This window comes from Lissotriton helveticus, chromosome 1_1, assembly GCF_964261635.1.
Source record: "Lissotriton helveticus chromosome 1_1, aLisHel1.1, whole genome shotgun sequence".
NCBI classification, from domain to species: Eukaryota; Metazoa; Chordata; class Amphibia; order Caudata; family Salamandridae; genus Lissotriton; species Lissotriton helveticus.
The window spans coordinates 1,372,232,406-1,372,254,606 of record NC_136057.1 but is presented as its reverse complement, the minus strand read 5'-3'; the positions used below and the strand labels follow the sequence as shown (position 1 = coordinate 1,372,254,606).

At 45.7% G+C, this 22,201-nt stretch overlaps 1 protein-coding gene across 8 annotated transcripts in view; it reads right to left on the bottom strand.

The window, feature by feature from the left end:
* PLA2G6 (phospholipase A2 group VI) overlaps positions 1–22,201 on the bottom strand; it is a 593,695-nt gene that overhangs the window by 208,673 nt on the left and 362,821 nt on the right. For all 8 annotated transcript variants that reach the window (XM_078683792.1, XM_078683798.1, XM_078683782.1 and 5 more), the window contains 2 exons: positions 21,455–21,642; positions 12,790–12,886 (listed from right to left, as the gene is read on the bottom strand). In XM_078683792.1, the coding sequence (XP_078539918.1) occupies positions 12,790–12,886; positions 21,455–21,642 (285 nt within the window). The remainder of the gene's footprint in view (positions 1–12,789; positions 12,887–21,454; positions 21,643–22,201) is intronic.

Here is a 22,201-nt window from a genome sequence, read left to right as displayed (position 1 = left end):
CCACATCAGGCTCTCTATAATATTTAGGTGGTTTCTGCCTCATATCAATTTGAGTACTCTCAGAGGTGTACTGCTGGTAAACATATTTGTTGTAGGACTCTCCCTCATCCATCGCTTCATCCCCAAAATCTGGGACATAGCTCACATCTAATTGTGTTGAGCTGTAAGCTGTCAGCGAGGCATAATCACTAGCCTCTTAATCTGAATGAAATAATTGAACTGGAGGTAAATCCATCAACCTTTAATTGAGAAAACGTATTGCCTCCTATATTTATCGACCGTATGGTCGTCATCGACGACAGTATAGTCTTCGTCAGACGGTTTCTTCATCGTCGACCGAATGCTCGTTGGTGACAACGGAGTTGAAGTCGTCTAGTCTAGTCATCAATTATGCTTTCTTTGAAGAGGAGTCCTATGAAAACTTCTTCTTCTTTACAACAGGTGAATCTCTATAGAGCTTAAACACATACCTATCTGGTTTGTCACCAGAGGAAGGGACTGCAAGCGCTGTACCAAATAAATCATGCCCAGAAAACTGTAGAAACCTCCTCTTGTGAAAGTGCTTGGAGGGGCACCTCTCATAGAATCTTCCCTTGAAGATGGGACATCTCCTTCAGACCGAGGAAAGTTCTATTTACTCATAATAAATAATGCTAAACTCCTTTCCATGTCTTTAATAGTTTTAGTTGTGAAAGAATTACAAATCATGCATGTTGCTTACTGAGGGTCATCAGTGTACATTTTTTTATTGCCACATACTTCTCTTTGTCAGCCATGGTGACAGTTGGCTGTCAGATGAAATGATCTCCCTGGTCCAGAAATGGTAACAATCTTAATACAACTCATAGTACAGTGGTGCTGAAGACAGGGCTGGTTCAAAGGCAGGGTAGACCAAAATAGATGCAATTTAAGGTTCACTTAATGGTTAGAGCAGCGCTCTGATAGGGGACACTCTCACACATGACGTGCGGTAGAAATTTGGGCTATGGTTGCCTCTAAGGGAAGTAGAAGAGCTTAAGCTTTCATCTCATTGGCAGAAGTTTGGGTTCTTTAAAATGAGGTGGACGTGCTACTAAAGATTCTACGCTATTTAAAGCTCAACACCTTTTTAGGTCAGGTCTAGCGGCAGCGCGCTCGCTCTGCAAAGCATGCTGTAGGGGGGTACCCTGTGGAAGCCTCGTCCACTCTCCGCCCATATTTGTCATTGGCATTGTGTCATTGTCCTTCTTAAATGCTGGCTTCTGATTGGTAAATAGGCTTATTAGTCCCTCCTTGGTACCGCCTTGTCTCCATTTGTTACCGCCCATAAGGACTGGACCTTTTATGTGGCCTGTTACATGGACCGCATTATAAGTGGGTGGGGACTATTTTTTTTAATGCTCTTACCCTATTCCACCTATGACATTGCAGCACCCGCCCGCTTATATTATTAATTAATTTATTTACTTTAACTATAGAGGCCGTGCCTATTTATTTATTTCATTTACGGCGAGGACTGCTTTCAAGCGGCCACGCACCTTTAACAGTTTTTGTTAATTCGTTTTATATACTGTGTTCCCCACTGTGCCCCCTCATCTCCTCTGTGCCACTCCCCCACTCTGTTGCCCATCATAGGTGCAATTCACCCCAGACAAGGCACTGTAGAAACCCTTGCAGACTCACCTCCCTTCCCCCGGGGGGCTCCGGGGGCAGTGCATTTGCCCCCTGCTGACCCAGAGACGTCTGCCCCCTGAAGGACTAGAGACGTCTGCCCCCTGAAGGACCAGATACATCTGCTTCCCGCCAACACCAGAGACAGCAGCCCTCTGTCAGCACCAGTGACGGGCGCTCTTTCAGCATAAGAGGACTTCAAGGTGCAGAAGGCTGCTGTCTACCTTCCAGGTCAGGCTTTGTTCCAACCTGCGTGCTCTCTCATCGCTAAGTTACTGTGTGTACCTGCCGTATCTGTTGTTTTCAAGGCACAACCTGCCTCTATGACAGGGAGTTGAGCTCCTCTTATCAGACTTTCATGCGTGTTAAGGAAGTTTTACATGGTGTGCAGTGTGACATCAGAGGTGGTGGAACCATTTTTCGGGGGAGACTCACATCACTATAGTCATAGGGGAAATGTGTCCGTCTGTCCTTAAAAACACAGCACATGCCGCCATAGGAAAGACATTTAAATGTTATTTCTTTTTAAAAAAATGTTTTATTTGTAAAGGTTTTGCAATTGGTACAAATTTAGATGGTACACTTGTAATCATACATTGCGTCAATAACATAATGTTCAATACGCCTACATCATGTGGCAGCAGTTGGTGAATACACGGGTACATTGGTAAATATCATTGGGTTTGCAATCAGGCCCATCAGGACTCATTAACCACACTTCTATTATACTTTAAATGCATGCAAAATTGCGATATTCACGCATTGCGTACCTGGACACATAGATAATGCACAGTCGGGTCAATGATATAATCAACAGACATTAAGAGGGCCTCTCTTGTTTCGTCTCGCACATTCATAGTGAGACCTGCCTGGGTTTCGTCAACAAGTCATCATAGCTCCACCTCTATGGTCTTCCCTCGCAATCAAGATTCCCTTCTATCATTACATATGAATGCAGACCTAGACCAGCAATTGCAGCCCTCGGACTGGGATCATGTCTCGCCTGAAGGGTCAGCGTGAGCCTGCGCCAGTAAATAGCATTTTATTGGGGCCCATATGTCATTAGGTCTGGGGGCCACTGGCAATAGCTCAGCATATGTCGCTAATTGTTCCTCATCACCCAACCAGTCCTTGAATTTGGGTGCTCTCCCCCTGCCCCATCGGCACGCCACTCTCCTTTTGGCCATAAGAAGTGCCATTGCGACAAATCGGCGGTGTGCTATCTGCAGTGGCTCTACATATCACAAGAGCGCCAGTATTGGGGAGGGTTCGGTCACATTGTCAATCATTTGAGACAAGGCAGTAAAAACCTATAGCCAATATGCAAGTATAACCTCACATTCCCACGCTAGGTGTAAAAAGTCAGCTCTTGAAACGTGGCATCTATCACAGGCATCTGATTCTTGCAAGTGGTATCTATGCATGCGGACTGGCGTGTAGTATAGCCTATGCAGGAATTTATAATGAATTATTCTGAGTCGACTGCTTGATGACATTCGCTCAGTCTGTTGCGAGCAGAAATCCCATTGCCTATCCGTAAGGTCCACGCCCAATTCCTGGTCCCATTTCGATCTGGCTGCCGGAACTGACCACTCTCTCAGCTCATGTGTCGTTTTATAGATTGTTGAGACTAGCTTCTTGGTCATCGCGGCTTGAAGAATCCGCTGCAGTGGTGCAAAGCTTTGGGGTTCATTAGGGAAGTCAAGAGTAACCGATCTAAGCCCCATACGAAGGCGAATATACGCCCAGAAACAAGTGATCCATAGTGCGGAAAGTCCCGGCATGATACAGGTCTCCCCACGTGTGGACATGTGTGCGTTCGGTTAGTTTATGGAATATAGCCTCCTGCAATAGGGGCATGTCCGGATGATATGTTAGTGGTAAGAGCGGTGAGTGCAGCAGGGGTGTGTCCAATAGTTTGCGCAGTTGAGTCCAGGCATTGACCATACTCATCACCGTAGATGGTGTTTTGTCCCTGCCGGCGGGGGGGGGGGACATATAGTGCGCCGTCAATAGGTACAGGTAGAGCAAGCCAATGCTCCGCCGCTATCTGAGGCATATATCGAGGCTGATATATCCAATAAAAAGCGTAGTGCGCTTGGGCACTATAATAATACAGTTCAAAATTGAGAATTCCAAATCCCCCCTGTCTATAAGGCCTGGTGAGGACCTCCCATTTAAGTCTCGAATTTTTTCCACCCCACACCAATCGGGTCAACTCCGATCGCAATTTCTGGAAGAAATAATTCCCGGGGTAAAAGGGAATGTTCAGGAACAGGTATAACAATTGTGGTAGTATCACCATTTTTATTAAGGACGCTCTGCCTGCCATGGACAGTGGCAGAGCGATCCACCGTGTGATTGTATCCGAAATACGGACCATGGTCGTTCCATAGTTGAGCCGCATTAATTCATCCCTGTCTTTAGAAATACAGATTCCCAGGTATTTAAACTCATCCTCACACCAGATTATGGGATAGTCCATGGGGAACCTAGTTGTAGCAGCCGTAAGGGGAAAAAGCACGATTTGCTCCAGTTTATATGTACCCCAGAAAGTCTGCCAAATCTGATAAATTCTCTAAGGATGGGGTTCAAATTTTGGTGGGGGTCGCGGATATACAGCGTGATATCATCCGCATATAGAGATATCAAAATTTGTCTCAGATTGCACTGCAACGCCTTTTCTGTATGATGCTGCCGCAGCTTCGCCGCTAGGGGTTCCAGTGCAATTGCAAAGAGCAAGGGTGACAGCGGGCAACCTTGTCTCGTGCCTCTCGTGATGGGTATTTCCTGAGACATTTTACCATTTATGATCACTTTAGCTGTGGGTGCATCATAAAGCAACTTGATCCAGGACAAGAAGACAGGAGGGAACCCCATACGTTTCATCACTTCAAAAACGTAGTCCCACTCTAATTTATCAAATGCCTTGGTAGCATCTAGAAATATGGCCGCCATAGGTAAGCCTTCAGTGATGTTATTCATGACTGTGAAAAAAGTTCTCAGGTTGTGGGATGTTGCTCTGCCAGGGACAAAACCTGAATGATCGGGCAGGATCAAATTATTCCTAAGGAGATTTAGGCGTGTAGCAATGAGTTTAGCTAGAATTTTAACATCGCAATTAAGTAGTGACAGGGGCCTATATGAGTCGCAGCGTTGTGGTAGTTTCCCTGGCGTTAGTAGAGACGTGATAATGGCCACACGCATGGAGGGAGGTAGATGTCCCACTTCTAATGCATCCTCATACACCTCCCGCAATATCAGGGCCATAAAATCAATGTAAGTTTTGTAAAACTCAATTGGGATTCCATCCAGTCCGGTAGCTTTACCCGACTGCATGTGCATTATTGCTTCACGCACTTCATCTAACTCAAACGGGTTATCTAAAAACTGCCGCTGTGCATCACCCAACCAGCCTAGGGACACATCTTCTAGAAAGTCGTCTAAATCAAGCTTGTCAGTCCTCGTGGTAGTGTAGAGGTTAGTGTAATGCGCAACAAAAGCATTCAGTATATTTGCTGTGTCTCTATATACCAATTCATCTGGTACCTCAATCTCCAGCACCACATTAGTACGTCTCGCTAGCTTAATCGTTGAGGCTAGCACCTTCCCTGGTCTATCTCCTTCGCCATAACGGCGGGCTGTCCAATAGCGTCCCCTAAATTTGGACTCTCTGCAGGCTTCTTCCATGTACTCAGTAAGTTTCTCCCTTATTGTTAACCGAACTGACCTATCTTGGCGCAAGGCTAAGGATGCCTCAAGGGATTTAAGCTCGGTTTCGAGATTGGTTAATTTGGTCAGTATACTCTTAAGCACTCCTGAGCCCTTTGCTATGCAAATCCCCCTCAGGGTGACTTTAAAAGCCTCCCAAATAGTCTCCACGTTCTCAACAGTCCCCTTATTGCGCTCAAAGAAGTCTAGGATTTCCTCCCTTAGCTCCTCCTGAAAAAGAGTGTCTAGCAGTATAGTAGGTTGCAGGCGCCAATAGGACCTCGGTGGCCCCATATCCTCCGGACACAGAGTAAGTCGCACTGGCGCGTAATCCGAGTAGGTCCTGGCCAGGTGCTTCACGTCGGAAATCGCAGGGCACATTTCCAATGACAAAAATATATAATCTAACCGTGCCCAGGACGCTGCATGAGCAGTGAAGTGCGTGCCTTCATATGCGGCAGGGTGAAGGAGTCTCCAGGCGTCAATCAGATTACAATCCTTTAGTGTTTTGTGTAATTCTGCGCACGCTTTAGTATAGTGGTGAGGGGCTGGATGTGATCTGTCTACTGCAGGGTTATGTGATATATTATAATCCCCATCCCATATAATATGGTCGGGTCCCGTATCTACAATAGTGGCCCATAGGCCTACAAAGAACTGAGGGTCATCTGTATTTGGACCGTAGCAACATATCACAGTGATCGACGTGTGCCCCAGTCGTCCCCAAGCCATGCAGTACCTTCCGAGTGTGTCGCATCTTTCTCCTATTAAGGTGAAAGGTGTGCCTTTCTTAACAAGAATCGCCGTGCCTCTCGCATATGACGAGTATGAGGAAAATATGCTATATTCCGCCCATCTGCTAGCAAAGGTGTGGTTGGCCTGGGGTCTAAAATGTGTTTCTTGCAACAGAGCAACATGTATGTTATGCCGATCAAGATATGATAGTACCTGACGCCTTTTCCGGGGATCCCCCAACCCTCTCACGTTCCATGTTATGATGTTCAAATCATGAATCGCCATGCCAAATGTACTCTATAAGTGTTAAGCTGTCTGCAGATCTGGTAGCCCCGATAGGACCCTCCTCATGTTGCGAGAAATATTTAACATCGTCTGACGTGAAACAGGCATTCACTCGCCGCAGCAATGCCAACTCCATTCCATTGACGTAAGAAGTCAAGCTCCAATATGCATTTTCCAAGTGTACCACTTTATTACATACTAACCCCCAATCCACCCTGAACAATCCCATCCCTCCCCCCTGATCATCAATATGAACTTCGTCGTTACAGCAATATATCTTCCTTCTCCCTTCTACTCCACCCTCCTCCCACTGAAGCAACCCCAACTTGCCAGAATGCGTTCCCCACCCTCCCCCCCTTTCAACATTAGCACCATCGTAACCCAGATGTAACATTCAAACATAGGGGAATACCCATAGGGGGACATTACTAGACTGTCACACAGCCACTTCCCCCCCCCTCCAGCTCTGGAATCTGTGCGCCCTCTGAGCTGTGTTCGAGGAGGGGTAGTTGGGCCTGGAATACATTACCACCGGAATAACTGTGAACGACTTCGGCCTCCCATCTAGAAAGTGAGTCCAAGTCTCGCCATTGCGCCAGGGTTCACCAGCCCCGCAGGGGCCGGCCAATAAAGCAGAGTATGTTCGGCAGGATTTACAGTTCAAGCTTCCTCGTCTGTTTCCTGTGCATCGCCTCGTTGCGCTTGGTCACGGCCAGTCCCTCCTCGTTGCGCCCGTTTCAAGGTCCGCAGGTAATCCTCCACTTGTTGCGGGTTCGTGTAGAAGCGCTGTTTCCCTTGGTGTGTCACTCGGAGTCGCGCAGGATACAGTAAGGCGTAATCAATTTGCGCTGCACAGAATTTCTTTTTCACCTCAATAAACTTGCGTCTTTCCTCCTGCACCAGGGGAGTAAAGCCTGGAAATGTCGAGAAGGACACTCCTTCACATGACAGATTCTGTTTTGTGCGTGCCACGCGTAGGGCCACATCGCGGTCTTGGTAGTTCAGTAATCGCGCAATAATTGGTTTTGGTGGATTTCCGGTAGTCGGCTTTGGCCCATGAGATCTGTGGGCTTTCTCAACGATAAATTGGGTGGAAAAAGCATCAGAGCCTATAGCGGCCAGGAGTAGCTTTTCTATGTAGTCTTCCATACGCCCAGTATTTGTGGACTCCGGCACGCCCGTTAAGCGGATGTTATTGCACCTGCTGCGGGCTTCCAATTCCTCATTCTTTGCCGCTATAACCCGCAGAAGTTTGTCCATTCTTGCTAGTTGTGTCGTGTGACTTGCTGTAGTATCATCATTGTCCGATATGCGCCTCTCCGTCTCCTTTATTCGCTCCTCATGTTGCGTTCATTCTAGAGGACATCCGATCCACCTTATCTACCACAGTGGCAAACCCCTGTCTCATTTCCTGCAGTATCTGCCGCATATCTAAGTCTGTAGACGTTGCTCCAGTCTTCTCCATATCCACATTGCTAGCGTCACATTCCGCCGAGTTAGGCTTGGGCCCTTTTTTTGCTGCTTCAAAATTGAGTTTAGGTTGACGGGTGTCCGGTTTACCCATGATGTCACTGACAGCCGGGTTCTGCAGTCCAAGAGGTGCCACGGAAGTCACAACTCCTGTAAATAGCGCAATATAGTGTTGCGCGTCACTGCAGCATCAATCGCCCAAGCAGCGCCACGAGGCTTCCTGCATTACCTTTTCGCAGATAATGTGGTTTGGCGCCCCGCCGCTCTACGACCGCTGCGTCGCAGGAGCATGCGGCTATGCGCAACAGGGTCTCACATCCACAACCCCCCACAGTCTAGTCTCGGGCCAGCAGTAATAGAGGGCCACAGCGAGATTCCACTAGTGTCCTCCACCACCTCCGGTCCACTCGCCAATTGACAAATAAAGGTGGCGTATCGTGCCAGCTCGAGTAATGCCGCCAGTAATACAGCTTTTACCCAACACGTGTGCTAGTGCTTGGGGGTCAGCACACACTGTAGGAATGATAAGTCGCCCTTCCACTTAGGCGCAGATCTCAGCGGCCGCCAACAGTACCAGACACTCAGCCCAGTACCACACTGGGCCTCGCAGCACTTAGTCCAGGGGCTGTAGTGCGCCACCACTGGGGGAGAGAGATCAGGCCCCTGTGCTCACGTAGCGCTGCAGCCTTCCACACGGTGCGTCGTCTGCACGGACCTCAGCTGCTCTCGCCCACCAGACTCCCTTGTGACCCGGAGAAGCCAGTCAATTAAAGAAAAGTGGCGCCGCTGTGCTCCGTACTCCCCCTCATGTGCTGTTAGGTGCGCAGCTCTGTACGTGCCGTGACCGGGTGCTCCATGCAGTCCAAAGCTGCCAGCAGCTTTCACTCAGCGCGGTACCTCCGTCAGTTAGGGCCTGCTCTCCTCGTGGTGAGCCCCGGAGTTTCCTACCGCCAGCCGCCGCACGTCGCACGTCGCACCACTCACTGTGACACCACAGGTCTCGGGGAGAGGTTCTTCACATCGTAACTGTCAGGCGGGATCGGAGCTGTCCCACAGTTTCACTGAGGCTGGGGCTCGAGTTTATAAACACGTAGGCGTCTTCACAGCCGAATTCAGAACCACTTAAGCAGGATAATTAAAGGATTAATAATCCAGGCAGCAGGAGCCTCACCATATGGCGGCCATTCTGCTTGTGCGCCCTCTAGCGCCCCCCTTAAATGTTCTTTCTCTGTCTAAAATCTTTCAGGTTTTATGGGCTGGTGTAGCGCCTCCTGTACCCCGTGTTGCAGTGCCGCTGGGTGACACACAGATGGTTCATTCTAGATTTCGCCAATTTTTTGTCACTGTCTGTCCCCAAACCGGTTAAAGCGCTTTCATTGTTATTGCGCAGGAAATCTCTACCGACCCAACCATCTCCATTCATAGCACAGGCAACAAGCATTTGCAATGCAATAGATCTCACATTTACGCAAGTTTAAGCCATTGGCATTGTAAATGACAATGTCTTTTATTTATGTTTTAAATGCCAAAACATAAGTAAAAGGCGATACAAAAGGGGATGATGGACGGAGCGTTTGAACAAATCAAACACTCACCCCCAGTCAACTGATCTGGGTTTAATCCATCACCATTCTTTAGTTCACTCAGCCACCCCAGTTCAGACATGGCTATATGCAAATCAGTCTGACCCTGTGCCTTATGGGAACAGTCCAGCCCGAACTGCCAAGCCATGTCTTCCCTGGACCGGAAACAAGCATCCTGGGACCGGTTTCGGATTCATAATCCTCATCAGCCAGGCTATCTTGAATCCAGTGGCCAAGTGAACAAGGGACTCACGTCTGAGTATACCCTGCCACACTTAGGGCGAACAAAGCGATACAAAAGGGGTTGATTTGCATATAGCCATGTCTGAACTGGGGTGGCAGAGTGGGCTAAAGAACGGTGATGGATTCAACCCAGATCTTTTGACTGGGTGTGAGTGTTTGATTGGTTCAGATGCTCCGTCCATCACCACCCCCTTTTGTACCGCTTTTGGCCGCCATAAGTGTGGCAGGGTATGCTCAGACTTGAGTGCCTTGCTCACTTTGCCACTGGATTCAAGCAAGCCGGGCTGAAGACGGCTGTAATGCCAGAAACCGGTCCTCGGAAGCTTGTTTCCGGTCCAGGGAAGGCATGGCTTGGCAGTTCGGGCTGGGCTGTTCCCATGAGGCACAGGGTCAGACTGATTTGCATATAGCCATGTCTGAACTGGGGTGGCAGAGTGGGCTAAAGAACGGTGATGGATTCAACCCAGATCTTTTGACTGGGTGTGAGTGTTTGATGGGTTCAGATGCTCCGTCCATCACCACCCCCTTTTGTACCGCTTTTGGCCGCCATAAGTGTGGCAGGGTATGCTCAGACGTGAGTCCCTTGCTCATTTTGCCACTGGATTCAAGCAAGCCGGGCTGAAGACGGCTGTAATGCCAGAAACCGGTCCTCGGAAGCTTGTTTCCGGTCCAGGGAAGGCATGGCTTGGCAGTTCGGGCTGGGCTGTTCCCATGAGGCACAGGGTCAGACTGATTTGCATATAGCCATGTCTGAACTGGGGTGGCAGAGTGGGCTAAAGAACGGTGATGGATTCAACCCAGATCTTTTGACTGGGTGTGAGTGTTTGATTGGTTCAGATGCTCCGTCCATCACCACCCCCTTTTGTACCGAAAACATAAGTAAAAGACATTTTCATTTACGATGCCAATAGCTCAAACTTGCGTAAATTGTATTGTATTGTATGGCATATTTGTATAGCGCAGAAACTGTCACCCAAAGGGTATCCTGGCGCTTTGACTTTAACCAACCATACGCGTTGTTACACTGCCACAGTCTTTACACTGTCCTGGGGAAGAGGTATGTTTTTAATCCTTTTTTAAAGGAGGTAAGGTCCCCCTTATTTCTCAAAGGCAGGGGTAAAGAATTCCACAGTTTAGCTGCGGTGAATCTAAAAGAGTGTCCGCCCATCCGAGTCCTCACAATTTTAGGGCTCACCACCAGACAGGCTGACGAAGAGCGAAGAGATCTGGGAGGTGTATACCAAGAAAACATAGCCTGCAGCGGAGACGGCCCCTGACCATGAAGGGCCCTAAATACTAGACAAAGTGCTTTAAAATCAATGCGCTGGACGATTGGTAACCAGTGAAGGTCCATGAGCGCCAAGGAAGAGGAATCAGAACGCCGTCTAGAAAGGGCCAGCTTAGCAGCCATGTTCTGTATTCGCTGCAATTTACCCACTAAGGTAGCTGGCGCACCCAGAAGTAGCGCGTTGCAGTAATCAAGCCTGCTTAAAATAATACTACGCACTACTTCTGGTCGGGCGTGAACCGGGAGCAAAGATAAAATCTTCCGCAATGTGCGGAGCAGCATCATACACGTAGCCACAGTTTTGTTAACGAACGTGTCTAACTGTAAGTTGGATTCGAACATCACACCCAGATTACGAACTGAGTCTGCCGCCAACCCAGAGCCCTGGGAGGAAGAAGGCCAAACATCCGGTGGCAGAGGTCGGGGAATGCGATCCAACGAACAGTGCAGTACCTCAGTTTTAGAGCTGTTGAATTGCAGGGAGTTTAGACTCAGCCAATCCGCGGTAGCTGTCATGCAGCGATGGAAAGTCTCCTGCGACACAGCATCCCTACCCTCAAAGGAGAAGATAAATGCGAGACCTATTGCATTGCAAATGCTTGTTTGAACTGTACATAGTGTGTTGCATATCTTACAAAGTAAACCTCTATGTTAGTGTAGTTGGTGTTCCAACCTGATGACAGGGAATGATTCAAGCATGTGAATACTTAAAGGATCTAATATCAGAGAACATAAGAAATACCCTAAAGGGTCCTTCAGAGATAATCAAAGCTGTTAACTTACAAAAAACACAGAAGCTGCACACTGATTTCTCCCATTTTCTCTATCTCTGTATAAGCACTGGTCCCTTGGCACGGTAACCTCAACCAACAACATGGAATACCTTCCAACAGAGGATCAAGTCAAAGACACTCTTCCATCCCCACACCCTACACAGTGTAGCGTGCTACCCATGTAGGCAAGCCATTCAGCACACCAGACAGGGGTAGTAAATACTATATGAATGTTACAGTACAATACAGATAATAACTGGGCTGGGGCAGGTGCTAACAAATAGGTACGGGTAGGGGCATCTGCTTGAGGAAGGTACGTTCACGCCTCTTCCTCTCCAAAATACCTAAAGGGACAGCAGCTTTTTTCTGGTTTTCCAGTCTTTCCTATGATGCAAGCGTTCCCAAAGAATTGGATTGGAGAAAAAAAAAGCGGAACACAATGGCAGAATAAATCAGATTACAAGATACCTTTCGTTGAGCTTGAGAACACAGTGAGACAGTGGAAAAGGGCTACATATCATATTAAGATCAAATTATTATGTCATACGTTTGTTGGTTCATATTTTTCAAAGGTACTACCTAGATAGGAGTCAGACACTATGTCAGACTTCATCATTGGGGCTTCAATGTGAAATTGGTGTGTTCCAGAACACAGAAGCATACTAGTGATGGACTGAAACTGGCTGATGCTAGGGGGAAGGTGGGAGAGGTAAAAGGGCGACATTGGCATTGAGGTCAGGGAGAAACTAGTCATGCGTCCGTTAATAGTGGCACCTGGGGTTCAATAAAGGTTTGACATTCACATAGGCCTTAAAGAGAAACAAACATCCACTGAGGCAACAGAGTCATCCAGACAGCACAGCACTGACCGAGGTCCTGGAGGGAGCAGACATACAGTGGTAGAGCAGGGACACTTGATGGCCAATCTCAGAGAGCAACTGGGTAAGATTACTCCTAGTATCCAAAATGTTAACTCAGAAAAGGGACTGAGGGAGGAGGTCATACATAGAACACAGAGAATTTCATAGGAAGCGTCATCTGCAATAACTACCTCTACGTTTTTGACCCAGTGTAGAGGAGTTGCGCCATAGCGAGTATCTCGTGCGAAGACCTGATTGACATCAACATCCAAGAGCGCCTCTGCACACCTGTAAAAAGAGAAAGAATTGTTCTATCAGATGGGATTTGTGATGACTAATAGGGTCAGGAAATCAGTAGAGTTGAGCAGAGAAAACAGATAGAAGGAAAAGCAGGGAACGTGGGTACTTCAAGGAGAACAGAAATGGTGTTACTCAGCACAGAATGAGAGCTGTAAATGGAAAGAAAATAAGGAACCACAGAGGAAGGAGGATGAGAGGAAAAACAGAGGAAAAACTGAGAAAAAGGTTATCGCAAGGACAGTGAAGAAGTGAGAAAAAAAGGAAAGAGGGGCCTGCTGTTGACATTGGGAAGGAAGAGAGAGCAGATAAGGAAACTGTGGTATCTTAACCAAATACATTACCTGTACATCACTTGTTTGAGAATGTCCCTCCCTCTGACATTCCTCACCAGCGTTCTGTATCGCCAGGTGATGACTCTCTCTTCCCTTGGGTTCTGAGAATGTTTGATGTTGAAATATGGCACAGTTGGAGCTGCTCTGCAACTGGTGGAGTCTGCTTCTTGCTCGACAACCGTGTAGCCTACTAATAAACATTTTAACTTACCTTGGCTCCAGCGCTGTCACTCCAATTTGTTGGCGACAATCTGGCTCTACGGAAGAACCTTCTGCGTGCTGTTTGGTTTTCCACTGCTCCAGCTGCAGATCTTCACTCCTTGACCCTGTCTCGTGTTGTGGTGTCTGCGCTCTTCTCAAATGTCCTGCCAACCACAGAAACTCTTTGGTGTCCTGCTTGCCTAGTGATTGTTTCTGCAAAGTCTTCAGTTCTCTCCGGTTGCTGTGAGTCATCTGTGTCTTGGCACCTGTCGCTGTATTGCACCAGTGTTTACTGACACAGTTGTTGGACTGCTGTGGACACCTGACAACTCCAGTGAGACCTTTCTTTTTTGGGGGTGTTTAAGCTGAATGTGTGCCCTCTGCGTGGTCTCTGTTGTGCGTGGATTTTCCTTTCTTGTTCGTGCAGCCATCGCGCTTGAGCTCTTCATCCAACGTTCCGTTTACCACCGACATCTTTTCCCCGACTGCTGTCTGCGAACCACGCCACGTCACGCTGCACGTCGACGTAGCAGCTATCTTGAAAGGATGGGAAGACTTTTTACCTGTTTTACGTTATCTACATCGGTCCTTCTGCATCATTGGGAAGTTTTAAAAGATGTAGTTTCGAGCTATTTTTGTATAAACTTCCATGGCTGACTACGTATCAACAATTGTGTGCCTGCCGAAGTATATACAGTGACACACACATTTTTCCACAATATTTTCAAAGTTCAAGTGTATATTAGCAGCGTTTTCATTTCGGGGCAACGGTTTTACTTATATGTGTCTACCGATATTGACGGTGATGCACACACCATTTCACATTACCTACAATATTGTGTGACTTTACATTACTACAAGCTACAGCCTTTGCGCACGAGCGGCCACCGAGTCACCTCGATGGAAATCAATTTCTCTTCCTCATAGCACATGTGCATTGCAGCTGATCAACAAGTTTCCTAGCAACGCCTCTCACATTTTCTCAGTCACCATGTTTATCTCCAAGCGTACTTCACAGATATACACAGCATGTTTCTGCATAGTTAAAAGTACATTTCCTCAGTCAATACCTGTATCTCCAAGCGCATTTCGTCGATACCCACAGCATATTTCTGCATATTTAAAAGTCAGTAAATTTGAGAATGTTTCAAAAAAGAAATTCTTTGAAGAAGTGCTTACACCAACACTTGTAAAACAGTGCATCTTCGCCGATGCGCACTGTTTTGAGATTTTGTATTCAACAGGGTCCTTTTTGTGTATTTTTAACAGTGTTTGCACTACCTCTGCACACTCTGCCGACAAGTGCAGCTATTGTTACCCTGCAAATGTTGTACTTTGTTCTATGAACTTTGTATAATGGAGATGTTGCACAGCCTGTGAAGGTTCGTGTTTATCCTTTTAATTTAGATATCGTTTATATATGATTAGGTGCTCCTACAGGTAACAGAGCCGTCCTGCTCCATTAACTCGTAAATTCAAAAGTTGTGCGCACTATCACAGTAGGCGCATCCCTGTTATTGGGCACACTTTGGGTTCAAACATATAGACTCCTCAATACTTGATGAGAAATGTATTTCTTTATTTCATTTTTTTAACTCGACGTAATTTTTCTTCTCATGTTTATATTCACAACTACTTGTTTAAACGGATGTATGACGTTATAACGCATACTATTACTCCGCAGACCATTACAACGCGACTTTTACTCCGCATACCGTTACAACGCATAGCGCTTTGGGGCGCTGGATAGTGGTAAGTATAATTTTCTATTCCAACACCAGTCCCCGTGGACACTAGGGAAGGTGTTGGATAGAAAATTAAACTTATTCCCTATCCTACAGCGCCCCCCAGCGCAATGCGTTGTAACGGTATGCGGAGTAAAAGTCGCGTTGTAATGGTAGTGCGGAGTAAAAAATGCGTTGTAACAGGTGTATACCGTTTAAACGCTCCAATGCATTTCGGGCCGGTGCCCTTTTTCCAGGAGCACTCGGCTGTAAGTGAAGGTGCCTGCAGCTAGGGCTCACTGGAAGAGAGGGGGCTGCTGGTGCGGACTCAAAGTGTGCCCAATAACAGGGATGCGCCTACTGTGATAGTGCGCACAACTTTTGTACTTTGTTCTATTTCATTGCCAAAGGTATGTTTATACCATCACACAGCGTGTCTATTTGGTGTTTAGTTCGCTGACACGCTCAGCCTTACCTTATCAGTCTTTCCAACATCTTGCTTACCCAATTACCTTGTACTCTTTTAACTAGTATCTTCAATAATGCAAGCTGTTACACCACCACCATCTTTTCTTGACAACCCTGGTGAACCACCAGTACGATGGGAAGTTTGGTTTGATGCCTTCGAGACTTATTGAGATGCTATTGGAGCATCCAGATTTTGCGCAGATAGGAATAAATGTCTCCTTTTACAGTCTCTTGGTTTTGAGGGTAAATCGATATTCAAACATCTTCCAGACCTTCCGAGGGTTGAAGGTGACAGTATCAATGAATATCAAGAGACCATCATCAAAGTAAAAAATAGGTTTGACAAACAACCTAGTCTTATGGTGCTTCGCCACAAGTTTTTTTGAAAGAAAACAAAATGATGGGGAGGATGTAGATGCATATATATCGGTATTAAGGAGGTTGGCAGCAGTGTGTTTGTTTGAAGGATTCACGGACCAACTTATTCGTGATCAATTTGTTTGTCAGTGTAAGGACAAACAAATAAGACAAAAGCTTTTAGCAATGGGTAATCCTTTACTTGAAGAAACCATTCAGGTCGGAAAAAACATTGAAATTTCGATTGTTTCTTTAAAGGAACTTGAGGATAAGTCTTTAGAACCTGTTAACGCTGTTGCTGTCACCAATCCAAAACAAAAGAGTGTGCGTGCTGGGAATAGTGCCTCTAACAGATTGAGAGCTGGGACCTCGAACTTCTCTAAAACTAATATTTGTATGCGTTGTGGACATTTTCCACATCTCACAGGTGGGCCGTGCCCGGCATATAATGTCACGTGCAACTACTGTAAAAAAAAACAGGATACTTTGCTAAAGTCTGTCTCAAACTAAAAAATTCAATATATCGGTTGTGTGTGCAGTTGAGTCTGAGGAAGACTGAGTCTGAAGTTGTCTCAATTGTCCTTGACAAACCGGTGTGTAGTCAGGGTAATTGTGACACATATTTGACTGGTGATCCTTCTAAATGTATTGATCCTGTTATCGAAGGTGGGGTGCAAAACGCTTAAAAATTGTTAATTTATTCGGGAGCCAAGATCACAATGATCACACAACAATTGTTTATGGAAACATGAGGTGACAGGGTTCTGCAATCCCCTGACCGATGCCCGGTTTCATATGAAGGATGCCGCATAGAACTATTAGGATTTTTGGAGGATGATATGGAGTTTAAGGGAAAGAGGATAAGAGGCAAAGTTCATGTGGCTGTCAAGGGGCTCAACATACTTGGGTGGTTTCACCAAGGCCTATCCTCAGGCCCGGTGCCAAGGAACAAATCTCTATTGCTAACTGTTGTGACAATGGTCAAAAATGGAAGGATAGTTTTCCATCCGTCTTTGGTGACAAATTGGGTAAAATCCATGGATTCAAACATAAAATTATAGTCAAAGAAAATGCTATCTCTATTAAGCATAAACTTAGAGGAGGTCCATTCAGTGTCAGGGATGATCTCGACAAAGAGCTTAAGGGGCCTTCTGATAAGGGAATTATTGAACCAAAAGAATCTTCCTTATGGTTGTCCCCCTTAATTGTGACTCGCAAGAGGTGTAAACAACTCAGGGTCTGTGTAGATTTAAGATCGCTGAACAAGGAAATCTGGGTTGATTCTCATCCTTTGCCGAAGATTAATGACCTGTTTGCATGCATTAAAGGAGCCAAATTTTTCTCCAAATTAGATCTGGCCTGTGCTTATCACCAGACAGAGCTCCATCCTGAGTCACGCCATCTTACGACTTTAATTTCTACCCTTGGTACATTTCAATACCGCCATATGCCGTTTGGCATCCTCTGCCTCTGCTTTTCAAGAGAGTGATGCAAGATTTGTTGAAAGGAATTCATGAAGTCCTAGTTTTTCAAGATGAGGTTTTGATTTTTGCTGGAGATACTTCTTCACATGATGGAACCTTACATAAGGTCCTCAAACAATTTGAGGAAAGAGAGGTTGTTTTAAAGTCTGAGAAATGCACGTTTTTTTGTCCTGAGGTTGAATACTGAGGTCACTTACTAACTCAAGAGGGTATTAAGCCTAGACAAGGTTTAGTGGAAGCAATAGTTAAGGCTTCTGCCCCCGTTGACAAGGTTGGTCCCTTCTTGTTTTATGAAAATATTATTCCCGCTTTATTCCCGATTTTGACACCAAAGTTCGACCTATCAGTAACCTGCTGAAAAAGGGTGTTACATCCATTTGGTCTGATGAGTGTGTTTCAGGTTTGATCTTATTAAGTCTTTACTAAGTAAGAGTAATGCTCTCAAACCCTTTGAACCTGATTTATCTTGTTGTATTCCTGTTGATGCAAGCCACGTTGGTCTTGGTGCCATTCTAACACAAAAACATCATGATTGTGAAGATACTGTTGCTTTTGCATCTAGGGTTTTGAGAGAAGCTGAAGTGCACTATTCAGTTATTTTAAAAGAAATCTTGGCTTGTTTGTGGGCCATTCATAACTTGTACCCGTATATTTGGGGGAAATGTTTCCTGTTACAAACAGATCACAAGCCCTTCGTTTCTATTCTCAGTGCAGGGGTTAATAAGTGTTGCACGCCTAGGATTTTGAGAATGGTTTCCAGGTTGTTGCAGTACCAATTTGATGCTATTCACATTTCTGGAGGTAGGAATGAAAGAGCTGAGTTTCGGGTGGGAATTAGTGGAATCTTGCCAAAATTGTTAAAGTGCTGTCTAGTTCCAAAACATGTATAGATAAAACATTGTGAATGATGTTTTAGGTTCTAGAGATGTGCAGGCTGACCTTAGAAGAAGTTCAAGGGTACCTGTCATTCCCAGGAGGTTTTGTTTGTAACTGTTCTTGTTGCTTGTTTTTTTTTGTTTTGTTTTTTAATTTTTCTTCTATTTTTATTTTTATTTCTTTGTTTTATATAAGGAGAAGGGAAGTTATGTAATACCTTAACCAAAGACATTACCTGTACATTACTTGCTTGACAATGTCTCTACCTCGGACATTCCTCACCAACATTCTGTGTTGCCTTGTGCTGACGGTCTCTTCCCTTGGGTTCTGAGAATGTTTGGTGTTAAAATCTGTCACAGTTGGAGCTGCTCTGCAACTGGTGGAGTCTGCTTCGTGCTCCACAACTGTGTAGCCTAATAATAAACATTTTAACTTACCTTAGCTCCAGCGTCGTCACTACAGAAACATATACTCGAAAGAGAAGGGAGTGAAGGGGAGGGAAAAAAAGACAAAAAAAATACTTACTTAGAAAAGTGAATCAGGAATGTGAAAAGGAGAGAGCAGGAATTGCTAGTGAGCAAGAAGGCGCTAAAGGAAAAGAGGGAGGGCAGGAAGTGATCAGAAAATGTCAGGAAGTGGAAACAAAGGGATAATAAGCACTAATACCCAAAGGAGGTAAATAGGAAGGATATGCTGAATGGAAATGGGACTGATGCAGAGAGCTCTTGATTCTCAGCACCCGATGTCTAGAGCCTTGCACATCCAAGCTAAGTGGCAAAACCCATCCTCCATTTACTTTCAAAGCACCAGTAGATTTAAATAAATAAACAACCAGGTTGCAACGCTTGTGGTACACAACTACACTAAAATGTTTACATATCAGTGATGTAATAAAAAAGCTGCACAGTAATAACAATGTGAGCCATGTACATAAATCTACAAAAAATTACTTAAACAATAGTAGAAGTTTAGAACGATTTAGTGGATTTCTTACGGATTTTGTTAAGAGGAAAAACTGGAGCCTGAACTGCAGAGGACATAGGGAGTCTGGAAGACTGGAAAACATGCGAGAAGAATATTTTATTCCTATTTTTACTTTATTTTAGGAGTTTTATATAGCGCTGACCAGACCCGTGGGTATTGGAGCGCTTTAAAGCATTGTTTCAAGGTAGTTAAGCATATTTGAATAATCATCAGCAAAAAGAAAAGAACGTTTGGTAGTCCAAGCGTGCTGAGGCTTCTGGAGTCAGTGGACGAGTTCAGAGGTAGCCTTGTTGAATGCTAATTTCGGTAGACCGAAGAGGATTGGCAGACCAGGGGTCCCGAGTCTTCTAGGGTGAGTAGAAGAGTCCTGAGGTAGCCTTGTTGAATGCTGAGTGGAGGTGGACCGAGGATCGTGAGACCGCTTAATCATGTGCAAGGATAGTCTTGAGGCGGGCTGAGGAGGATGTGAGCAGAGTCAAGTCGGAGAACACCGTCCTCAGGGGTAGCGGGGCTACCCATTTGGGAGGGCGCGGTTCAGCAGGAGAATTTTAAGGTGTTTTTTTAATTTTGTGAAGGAAGGGATAGTTCTGATGTCTGCTGGGATGGAGTTCCAAATTTTGGGTGCGGTTCCGGCAAATGATTTTGCAGCTGTTTTGTGTTTGCATGTTTTCAAGGGGATGAGATGGAGGGAGTTTGAGCTCCTGAGGTTTCTCGTCTGCCCGGCCCTCTTAAGTTTGGCGGCTAAATAGTCTGGTTTTCCAGTGATGAGGGCTTTGTGCGTGAGGCATGCCGTTCTGAAATTGGCTTGCTGTTCAACTAGGAGCCATTTTAGTTCTTTTAGTGCTGGTGAAATGTGGTCATATTTCCTGATTCCAGTGACCATTCTGGCTGCTGCGTTGAGGGTTGTTCTGAGGGGAGCCAAGTTGGATTTTGAGGCGCCAGTGAGGGTTGCCTTGCCGTAGTCGAGCCTGGATAGCACCAGCGATTGTGTGGCTTGTTTGAGGTCTTTGGCAGGAATGAATGGTTTTATTTTGTATAGAAGCCTTAGGTTGAGGAAGGCAGTCTTTGCAGAGTTTTTGATGTGGTTGATCATGTCCAGTTTGGGGTCTAGGGTAATTCCTTAGGATTTTACGGATTTGGCTATGGTGAGGTTACCGTTTAGAGCGTCCAAAGCTTTAAGCGACTCTGCAATTTGTGGGTTCTCTTCTTTGTTGGAGATGAGGAGGATCTCCGTTTTTTTCTTGGTTGAGTTTAAGGTGATTTTGGGATAGCCAGCGTTGAATTTCTTTTAGAGTGTTGTTGAGTCTGAGGATGTCGTCTGGGGTGGAGGTTTCTAGATAGATCTGGGTGTCAACGGCGTATAGGTGGAAGGGGATCTTCGCCGTTTTGAGAATGGTGGTGAGGGGTTCCATGTATATGTTGAACAGTTGTGGTGAGAGCACTGAGCCTTGGGGTACACCTTTGCTGACAGGGTGGAGGTCAGGGGCAAAGTTCTTGATTTTGATCTTTTGCAAGTGGATCTGGAGGAAAGAGGTGAACCAAACTAGGGAGTGCTGGTTGATGGGGCAGACTAGAGAAAGCAGGGCGATTAGGGACTTTGAATGTGAAAGCGAGCAGAGACTTAAGAAGGGAGTGGAAATGCGGTAACTGTGGAGGCAAAAGGAATCAATCACAACCCGTGGAAAAGTGGAAAGAAAGACTGAAGTGGAGATGGAGCAGGAGAAATGGTGAGAAATGAGATTAACGAAGGTAAGAGCAGACGGGAAAACACTGGGAATGCAATAAGTGGAGGAGAAAGGGTAGACAGAAGAAAAGCTGAAAAACAACACCGCCTACAAGGAAGAGGGACAGAGATGGGAAAATAAGTGGGACGGCAGGAACTGCAGAGATGAACTGGGTGCAGAGGGTTAGAGGAGTGCCAATGACGAGAGAGGAAAATCGGGGAAATCAGAAGCTGTTAAGTGAGAGTGGTGGACAAAAAGGGGAATGATCGAAAAATTGCGCCTGAAAGAATAAAGGACAAGAAAGGAGAAGCAGACAGAGTAAAAAAGGATGTAGAGGGCAAAAGTGAAAGAGACGATCTGACGAAGCAGAAGGAACTTAAGGAGAGAAAGCAGGAAAAGTACTTACACCTTCTGGTTGTATTTCATGGCAGTGTGGATCGGTAAGCCCTGCTTCCCCACAATGTCGGGCTTGGCCTTGAACCTCAGGAGAGCCTTTAGGGTCTCACTCTTACCCAGGCGGCAGGCCACATGCAAGGGAGTCTCCCCAGAGTTGCTCAGTTGGTTCAAACAGTTTGATTGGTTCTGGGCCAGGATCTACAGGATAGAAACAAATTAAGAGAAGCGATGCATAAGGGCAACTTAAATGCACTCTGCCTTACGGCAGACCTACTACAGTGGCATGGTGAGCAAAAGAACTATGGGTTGGGATGCTACCCTGAGCGATTGCCAGTGTTTAGACAAATTGCAAACATTCCTCCAATCACCTTTTGTGTGTTGCAAGTACAAAACAATGGCCTGACACCAAAGTTTGGGCACTCCTCAGTATTTAAAAATTCATGGGAACTCTCCTTTATTTATATGGTGAACAATATATTCTACCTTCTTTCTCACGCCATGTTCCCATGAAAATAAATGACCCAGCAACAAATCAAGTCCAAGAAGAGCAGGCAGAGGACAGAATTAAATTAGATTGTGACCAGCAAGACCAATATTAAGGGCTAAAATTAAGAAAGGAAAATGGGTGGTCAAGGGTTTAATTGTTCAAAAATGACTTTTGGGACAAAAGTCCAAACTGAGGAGAGACCTCAATATAGGAAAAAAATAATTTTTCTTTATATTCATTAAATACTTATCTTGGTATTCTCATTTTGAA